The 10,295-nt window shown below is 36.0% G+C and overlaps 1 protein-coding gene across 1 annotated transcript; it reads left to right on the forward strand.

The window, feature by feature from the left end:
- The first annotated feature begins 657 nt into the window (after window positions 1-657).
- Window positions 658-9,541, forward strand: LOC148869787 (putative apyrase 1). Its single transcript, XM_088969488.1, has 9 exons — window positions 658-1,366; window positions 2,690-2,818; window positions 2,922-2,978; window positions 3,127-3,219; window positions 5,612-5,817; window positions 6,523-6,614; window positions 8,479-8,693; window positions 8,810-8,999; window positions 9,115-9,541. The coding sequence occupies exons 1-9, from the start codon at window positions 1,055-1,057 to the stop codon at window positions 9,228-9,230; spliced, it is 1,410 nt and encodes a 469-aa protein (XP_088825614.1). The 5' UTR covers window positions 658-1,054; the 3' UTR covers window positions 9,231-9,541.
- Window positions 9,542-10,295: the final 754 nt, after the last annotated feature.

Below are 10,295 nucleotides of genomic sequence, written 5' to 3' on the forward strand. Positions count from 1 at the left end.
AACATTGAAAAGTGCAGTTTTTCTAAATTAGGGAATACGATTCCTAGATGGGATAAACAAATTTTTAAAATTTCACCCAGCCACCCTGTATGGTTCGGCCATCCATGTGATGAATCTGTAATCCCTTCAACAACTGCCCAAAATGAGTAATGAACCACACCCAAAAACCCTAGAGCTAGAGCCAAAAAGAAGAATACGGAGTAGATGGACATTGAGAGGTTTAGGGTTTCACGGAACTCTCCAACTGCAGTCTTCAAGTTTGCATTTTCATTATTTTCCTTCGATTGGCAGTCAGGCACTAGAAATTTGAGTTTGACATGCGCTTTGTATTGGCCAGTTGAGAATCAATCTCCGAATTTGGTTCACGGGGCTACAAAGGTGATGTAGAGATGAATTAGAGGATTGGATGCAACGGGAGAATGGAAAAAAACCAAGTGGGGGAATAGAAGTAATAAGAAATTACTATCACTAGGTAAAAAAAATTACATGCAGAAGGATTTTTTAAGAAGCCTGACTCGCCGTTTAGGGGCAATTTGGTAACAAAAATTGTATTTACGTTGAGATGGACAACTGTTGGTCATTACTAACAATGTTCTAAGGGACGGTGAGTTTTTAAAACTGATGGTTTTGTGACGTTTTAAAAAATCATGCTGAGTTTAAATGGCGAAAAGTTATGATGAATTTTAGACAATTGTACAGAAGATATTTTAAGCAGCACGTGTCATTAAACACATGGGTCCACGTTATCTGCAGCTTATCTGGAAAGGAATCTTGCTGTATCGAGTTTCAGCATCTTCTACTGTCTGCCTCTGCATCGGACGGGGGATGTACATCAGCGCATGTACTCTGATAGGGACTGGGGGGATGAACTTAGGGAGAGAGAGAAAGATTAGCTGTTCAGCGGGCCCGGACAGCAATCTTTGTCTCTCTCGTACGACATTTTCATTCAATCCTTCTCTCCCTTATTTTATCCGTTCACCGGAAGAGGAGAGAGCTGGCCAAGTTTGCAGACTCACTGATCCATCCCCTCCCCGATCCAGACCAAGTGGAGATAATGCTGAAGCGGTCGATACAGCAAGGTTCCTTCTCCGACAGGCTGAGGGGCATAATGCTTCTCGCCTCTGTCTCGCTCCTTCTTATCTCTTTCGTTCTCTTTCTCACGCCGCGATCACCTTCCGACGGTCTCCTCTCCGTCGAATCCGACCATGTTCGTCTCGAGCGTAGGGGCTTGCTCGAGCTCCGGGAATCCAGGAATTATGCGGTAATATTTGACGCCGGAAGCTCTGGTAGCAGAGTACACGTGTTTTGCTTCGACAAAACTCTGAATCTCCTTCCCATTGGAAACGTTCTAGAGCTCTTCGTACAGGTGAGCTCGTGCTAATTTATTAGCTCATTTAGAAACTAGAATGACGTCCTGAGGTTGGCATTGTACCGCTTCTTCATTTCTTTGGCTCCTTTAGAACAACTATACTTGAACTAAAAACCTACGTCTTGTGTTTGGAACTTTGGATAACGGAATTTGCTCGTTTTAATGCAATGGGTTTAGAGAAGATTCTCGGATAACTATGGTAGACCCTATTTTTTGCATGAGAGAGAATGACGGTTCAGCCCAGGGTTTGTAGGCGTAAAGTAGGTGCCAACTCGGAATTGATGCCAATTCACGGGCGGGCGTTGGTGATAGGGTGTAGACTATTACCATGGGTTGTTAAATTTTGAACGTTAATAGCCTTGTAGTGGAAATAAAAAATATGCATCGGTCCTATCCGTATTTTTCCGAAAAAGAAAAACCCCTTGATTTCTAGTTTCTACTGTTTTCCTGCTTCTGATTTTGACAACAGCTTTCTGCTTTCGGTCTTGTCCGCTAGGTTTTCTGTGTTAATTCAATAATATGTTTGTGTTGAGACATAGAAACTTTTATCCCTTCTAAAAATCTTTTATTATCATATAAATATAATGCTGTTACTTGCCTGGCCAGTTATTGGCCCCATGGCAAGATGACCATTATATATTTTTTTTCTATTTAGAAAAAGGGTCATTTACTAGATCACCCCTATAGTTAGCCTATCCTATCCACTATAGACTATATTTTACAATAATTTTATTTAATCAACCTTTCATTATGAACTATTTGCCTTGCCCTATGAAAATAGTAAATGATCACCTATGCTAAATGGAAAATGTTTAAGGGCATGGAACATGGTTGTTTATTCCAAAATTACCCCTAAACTGAGTGGAAAATGTTCAAGAGTATGGATCCTTGTTTATTCCAAAAGTACCCCTAATACTTTTTTGACCAAATACAGAAAAATACTGATTGTCTGTGTTTTATTAGGTGTAAAAATGGTATTTTTTTTTTGTTTTTAATTTGTTTCGATTAAATTTATTTGAATGGATGTGTTGATTAAGTAAATTGATTGCAAACTACAGAGGATGTTTTAGTAAATTCATAAAATTATAGGGGTATTTTAGTAAATGACCCTTTAGAAAAATGCTCTTTTTTCTCTCTGTTTCTAGCTTCTTGCCCTGTTATCTGAATGCTGCCTGTTTTCACTTATTTTAGGCCCCACAATTAGAGATTAATGAGGATGTTTTCATGTCAACATTTATGAGGCCCATCCTATGATTTACGTGCATATATTGATCTAGTGTGCATGTTTTTCCAAGTCTATTATGTTCATTGTTGTTGCAGACAAAACCAGGTTTGAGTGCATATGCCAATGCTCCCGAGAAGGCTGCAGATTCTCTGCTATCTCTTTTGCAGCAGGCAGAAAATGTTGTTCCTAAAGAGTTGCGTAACAAGACACCGGTCAGAGTTGGGGTGTGTATTTTATGATATCTTTTGTTATAAAATATTTAATCTATGCAATTCTTCCATACCTGTTACCTGTTGTCCACTCTGATTGACTCCAATGTATATTCAGGCAACGGCAGGCCTGAGGGCATTGGAAGGTGATACTTCAGATAGAATTTTGCAAGCGGTAAATCTCATGTTTTTCCCCTTTCTTTTTATGAATTATGTGTGTAGATGCATGTGTTTATATTGCCTTTTTTTTTTTTTATTTTTTTTTTATAAACACTTGAATATGTACCCCCTCCCCTCATGGCTTAAAATACTTTGTTCCTTAGGTCAGGGATTTGCTTGTCAACAAAAGTTCCTTGAAGTCAAAACCAGAGTGGGTCACTGTTCTGGGTGGAACTCAGGAAGGTACCTATCAGTGGGTATGCTGTTTTGAACTTCACTCTACATACATTCATACCTTGAGATCATACATACAGAATCATAGATTGCAAAAACAAACTACCTCGTGGACGATGAAGGAATAATTATTCTGTTCTAGATGAAATCCTGCTATACAATCTTAAATGTAACGATGATTGACCTTGGGAGGCTGTAAAGAGAGGATTATGAATCTTTATGACTTCTTTCTTTCTTTAGGTGCATAGCCCTTTTCAAGATTCATTTAATTTCTCAGTCCTTAGTAATCCGTAGAGTTCATCATTTGGATTGGTGTTTTCTTTTTCCAGTTTTCTATTCTCAATTTTCATTCCTTATAAATCAAGGTATTAATTATTAGTTATATTAGTTATTTAAACAAATTTACTTGGAGCATGTACCACAACATCAATTGTGGTGAGAAGTCACAAAGGTTCCTGCACCTTTTTGGGCGAAGATAGGTAAAGAAGTTAGTAGTATAAAAATAGTAGAGGCAATGAAGAAGACAACAAATAACATTGTTTTCTTTTAAGTGACTAAATGAAAGTGGAAAAAACTAAAGGAATTGATGTCTATAAGTTATGGTACATATGCACAACCGAATTAAGGATTCCAAAAAAAGTCAACAGCCAAAAAAAGAGGAAGAGAGAGTTTCTTTGAACATTTAGACTGGACAACCAACTTATGATCTCCTCAACAACTACATTGATTACCCTGATACCCCCCATCCAGATTTCTTTTTTGATAAATTATTCTAGAGTGCCTTTCAAGCCAGATAGCCCAAAGAGTTGCCAAAGGGACAACCGGCCATTAAACATTTGCCTTTTTTGTTCACCCCAAAGATGCGCCATTCTGCTAATAAAGCTGAAACAAAACAGGGGGAGCACCAGTGGAAGGAAATAACCTTGCTGAAGTGCCACCAGATTCTAGAAGAGAAACTGCAGTGAAGGGGTGGCTATATGTCTTGGGTTCTGGGTTGACATGACATGTCAGGAAGATTTGCTCCCTCTGTCACCAGCATTTCTTTGGTTAGACTTTTCTCCCATGCTATCACTCAGGTAAAGAACTTGGTATTTAAGGGGGCCGCATTGCCCCAAGTAGTCTTACTTGGGAAGGAGGAACTGGTAGGTCTGATCAGACCATGCTAGAAAGACTAACTGAAAATAAACCTGATTTGAGACCATTTTGAGCACCTGGATTGGAGTCTCGTAAGTACTTTTACTTCTGGCAGATTTTTCTTCATTATGCCCAAGCAGACACGGCGACATTCTTGTTCTTTATCATATCCAATAAAAAGTGAAAGTTATCATCATCATCATCATCATCCATGCCTTATCCCAACTATATGGGGTCGGCTACATCAATCCTGTTTCGCCAATCCATTCTATTTAATGCCATATATATCCATTGTTAAATTATTAGTGCTTTAATCATTTCTTACTACTTCCACCCATGTCCTTTTTGGTCTACCCCTAGACCTTCTAGCCCCTTCAACTTGTATAACAAATCACTTCTTCTAACAGGTGCTGTTGATGGTCTTCGAACCGGCTTATAGGTATAGGAACCTAGGAGTATGGTCAACTTCATTCCTGATCCTATCCTTTCTAGTTTTTCCACTCATCCATCTTAGCATTCACATTTCTGCCACACTCATTTTTTGGACATGTTGTTTCTTGACTGTTAAACACTCTACTCCACACAGCATAGATGCATAGCTGGCCTTATAACCGTTTTACAGAATTTTCCTTTTAATCTAAGCAGTACTTGCCTGTTACATAAAAGTTCAGATACACCCCGCCATTTTTCCCATCCTTTTCTAGTTCTTTGGGTGACATGCCTCTCAACTTCGCCAGTGTGAGCTTGTCTTACATTACTGGACCCAAGCCTGGATAAAGGGGGAGGGTGTGTCAGGTAGGCAGCTGGCGCTAAAACTTTTGCCAAACCTAAACCTTAATGAATAAAAGGGAAAGTTACCAATGAAAAATGTTTTTCTTTTAATGCACCTTTTTTTTACATCTTTGTACTTATTATTAATATTTTTTTTATTATTCTTAAAAAATTCAGGTTCTTTTACCCATTCATTCTCTTGCAATTCATGAGATATTATCAACATAAGTTTCCATTAGCCAAAAAAGCATAAGTTTCCCTATTCCCAACATTTATAATCTTTAAGGAATTACATATCAATGATGTATTCCTGCTTGCTGTATACTCTCTTCTGCATCTTAGGCTCAGTTTGGAAAGAGTACAAATACAAATATGAGAGTACAAAACCTTGTATTTTGTATGTATTTGTACTGTACATATTTGTATTTGTACTCTTTCCAAACTGAGGCTTAATAGTTTTCATTGGTTATAGTTTTATATTATTTTCTGAAATTGCTTCTAAATGTACAGGCTACCATAAACTATCTACTAGGAAGATTGGGAAAGAAATACCCAGATACAGTGGGAGTAATTGATCTTGGAGGTGGATCTGTCCAAATGGCATATGCAATCTCAGAGAAGGCTGCTGAAAAGGCTCCAGCTGTAAAGAATGGGGAGGATTCATATGTGAAAGAACTGTTTCTTAAAGGAACCAAATATTATCTTTATGTCCACAGGTTTTCCATCTTCCTATGCTAATTGCTGTTATGATTCTTGGGTTAGTTATTTTTTAATAAACAACATTAAAGTGGATTTCATTATGGATATGAAAAAAACCCTTGCAATCCAAAACGTGGATAGCAGGTTACAAACAAAAACAGTAGTATGCTCTGTATTCTCAATATAGAAATTCAATCTTCTCCCAGTTCTGGAGTGTCCCATGCAAGTTTATCTGTTGTGACCCTTTTTCTTGATATCTGCCAAAGAATTTGCAGGTCTAGTGATCCACTTGAATGACCAATTCAAGTTAGTAGCTAGAGCCCTTACTTCCCTAACCAAGAATCCTAGTACCCATGGTGCATCTTCATCTGAAGTTATCTACTTAATCACCACCAGACAATCACCTTCAACATGTAATTCTTTCTAGTCAGCTGTTGAAGAAAATTTTAACACTTGTTTTCGTGCTAACAGTTCTGCATTTAACAAGTTTCCAACACCAATAGGCCCTAAGAAGCTAGATAGAGTTTTTCTCCTATCATTTCTGATTACTTGAATGGCAAATTTTTCATATTAGATACATTGGTTATTTTGAAAGACAATTTTTTTTTTTTTTTTTACTTTGTTTTGAATGAAACCTTATATTTTGAATTATTGTGGCTTTGATTTTTTGAAAATGACCTGTTAAATATGTGCCTCTTTACATGTTGCATTTTGTATTGCAGTTACTTGAACTATGGTTTATTAGCAGCCCGAGCAGAGATTCTGAAGGCTGTGGGAGGCTCTAAAAATCCATGCATTTTGAATGGCTATCATGGTACTATGTATATCTTCATTTCCCATATATCTTTGATGCAGGGCTACTGCTGTGGTTTTTCAATAGTTAGTATTTTTATTTTTTTGAGTCATTAGTAGCTTTCCTAATTGCACTGGGATTGGGTTTTCCTAGTTACATTAGTAGCAGGTTTTCCTAAATATTCTAGGAGTTGGTTGTTCTAATTGGTTGAGTTATTTTAGCAAGTAAAATTTATTTTAGTAGGTCAGAGCCATGGACTTGTACATAATACCCTAATGGGGTAGGGGGTTGGGCAGCTGCTGCTGCCTAGGGGTCCTTTCATTGTCTTTGGATTACATGTTACACAAATAGAGTAAGTTTTCTATGCTATTAAAGTAATAGTAACCGATAAAAAAAAACAGAATGAATGAAAGAAAGAAAGAAAGAAAGAAAGAAAGAAAAAAGAGACCATATAGTTACCATCTTGTCTCTGCCTGATCTAGGCATCTAGCATATAACAAGCTTAACAACTAAAATAGCCAAGTCCATAACGTCAATGCTTCCTCATCATTTTACCTTGGTGAATGAAGCCTTGGCTCATTATGTTTTGAATTATTGCGGTCATTAAATGATGAATCTCCACTGAATGTCATCTCAATGATCTCGTCAAGCAAGATGAACTTCCTGACCTTCCATTATGCCTACTATTTGAGAACCTTATGGTCCATCCTACTATTATTTCAAGAACAGCTTGTTTCTCCCCTCCTTCAAAGAGACGGTTAAATGTGAGGAAATGTATTGATTATCCATTCTTTGGAGTAATTGGGATAATTATGTGAATAATTGTGGCAGCCAGAAACTATAATGGCAATTAAGAGGGGATGATTACTGCTCGTTGTCTTCCAATTTTGAAATACTTTTATTCTTGTTCTTTAGGTTTAAAGTATATATTGATATGATATATCATCTTTGTATCCATTGCCATGCATATTGGTATGATTTGCCTCCATATTGTACTATATCAATGGATATGGTCCCATACACATCAATATGGAAGCGTATTGGTGCCTAGTTTGACGAAGCTGTATATTGAACACTTTTGGTTTGTTTTTGAACTTTAATAAAAATTGAAATAGAGTTGTAGTTATAAAAAATGAAATAAATAACTTAATATTTATTTTTTCCTAAAAAGTTATTAAAAACTAAATATTATAAAAATAATTTATTTTGTTTAATGATTTATATGTTTTATTTTACATATAACTTATATGTTAAAAATGAAAATATATTTATTATTTATATAGAAGTGCTAAATAAATGAATTTTCCAACAAATTAATAAAAATTAAAAATTATAATTATAAAAACAAAAATAAATAATTTAAGATTTAATTTTCCCCAAAAATTTAATAAAACTGAAAGTTATAAAGATAATTTATTTTATCTACCTTAAATGGTTGTGTAAAATAAAACAATTATTTGTTACAAATGAAAACATGTTTGTTATTTTAAAAATATAGTTATATAAATAAAATTTCCCACAAATTTAATAAAATTGAAATAGAGTGATAATTATTGTATGATGCGTACATGTTCTAAAGGCCTGATATTTTTTATTGTAATGTTTCTCTTCATATAACCTATTAAAGTGTGCATTTCTCGTCTGTTTACCTTATTCATATATGATTCAGATTTATATTTATTTATTAATATATTTATATGATTTGTATGCATTTCCTAGCGTATCTAAGCGTTTCCATATTTTTTGTTTGTATCCATGTGTTTCCAAAATGTATTCGTATCCATATATGAACTATCTGACAATACTTGGTACCGATATTTTGATCCTTGGTTTCAAATGGTTGCTCCAAAAAACTAATAGATGATGTCCTCTTTTCTTCTTCAAGGGTCTTACAAATATGGGGGTCATGTATATGAAGTATCAAGCTCTGCATCTGGTTCCAACATTAACGAGTGCAGAGGGGCTGCTTTTAAGGCTCTCAAAGTTAATGAATCATGTACACACATGAAGTGCATGTTTGGCGGAGTATGGAATGGTGGTGGTGGGGTTGGACAGAAAAATTTATTTGTTGCCTCATTTTTCTTTGACAGGGCTGCTGAGGTAATTAGACATTCATAATCTAGACCCATGAGAACTCCTATAATCATCATCATCATCATCATAATCACATTTGTTGCTTTGTGTTAATGCTGACTGGATCGTGTTTCTATACACAGGCTGGTTTTATAGATTCCAACAAGCCAGTTGCCAAAGTCCGCCCTGTGGATTTTGAGGAGGCTGCAAAACGTGCTTGTGAAACTAAACTTGCTGATGCTGAGTCTATCTATCCGCTTGTTGAGAAGGATAACTTGCCTTATCTATGTATGGACCTTGTCTATCAGTTCACATTGCTTGTAGATGGGTTTGGTACGTTAAATTTACAGATCATCCACTGTTGAAATTTCATTCTTACTTTTCTCTGGCAAGCATTATTTAAGGATTCTAATATTCTCATATTGGCTACTGTTATTCCCTTGGACAGCTCTAGATCCTTGGCAGGAGATCACATTAGTGAAGCAAGTGAAGTATGGGAATTCCCTGCTTGAAGCAGCTTGGCCATTAGGCAGTGCCATAGAAGTTGTATCATCATCAACATAACCGGAACCTTGCATTAGTTTGGAAACTTTTGGTTCACAGATTTCTTTCGCTTTGACGCGTACAATTTCTCGGGATGACTGGCGATTCTTGTTTAAAAGCCTTCAGAGATTGAGACTGTTTTAGTTCATTTTTGGATAAGCCTCTCCGTTGGCAGCAGAGAGTGGATATTATAAAGTTTATTTTTTTTTATTACAGTTAAACTCAAATTGGATATCTGATATGATATTCAAATTTGAGAATCATAATCTTGAAAATCCGATGGATCCTTATCAAATTCAGATCAATTGAATTTCTTATCGAATTGGATCCGATATTACCCTTTACTGAATCCAATCCATTTGCATTCCTACACATAAAATAGCCTTAGAAGTGACGTGAGTTGATCCTTTAATTCAAGGTTATCTCATCAAGTGATATGCAAGAATTGAGAAAGCTAGGTCATTGCAGAAGCACAAAGAAATGAAATGAAATATTTTTATATGGGTTTTGAATTTTATCTAAATTTTGGTCTCATTGATGTTTGTTGGTAAATACTTATATATATATATATGTGTGTGTGTGTGTGCGCTAGCAGCAGCAATGAGGAAATGATCTAAAAGTGTAAAGAATTCAAGAAAATTACCAATGGGAATGCTATACTTGAAGAGTCTGAGGTACACAATTTCGTTTTGGTTGCACCAATGAGAAGTAAATGAGTAGACAAGATAATCCATGGTTTTCAAAAAGGAACCGGTGGTCGAACCAGTCAGGGGGTCCGGTTATCGGTTCAAACGGTCTGACCGTTCAACCTGAATGACCAACCCATTTTAACAAAAAAATTAACAAAAATTAAAAAATTGAAAAACGGTCAAAACTGTTTGAACGGTTTGAATGGTTCGAATGGTTAATCAGACAGTTCAATGGTTTACTGACCAAAATCAATGGTTTTTAGGGAAAAAGCGGTTTTGAAGGAAAATGGAACCAGTCAAGTGACCGGTTTCCGGTTTTTCTGATTCGACTGTTCGATTCGGTCCGGTTTTGAAAACAATGAGATAATCTACAACAAGAACTCTATCAACTGTGTAA

Source organism: Nelumbo lutea, chromosome 2 (genome assembly GCF_056320005.1).
Source record: "Nelumbo lutea isolate HS-2025 chromosome 2, American lotus-T2T, whole genome shotgun sequence".
NCBI lineage: Eukaryota > Viridiplantae > Streptophyta > Magnoliopsida > Proteales > Nelumbonaceae > Nelumbo > Nelumbo lutea.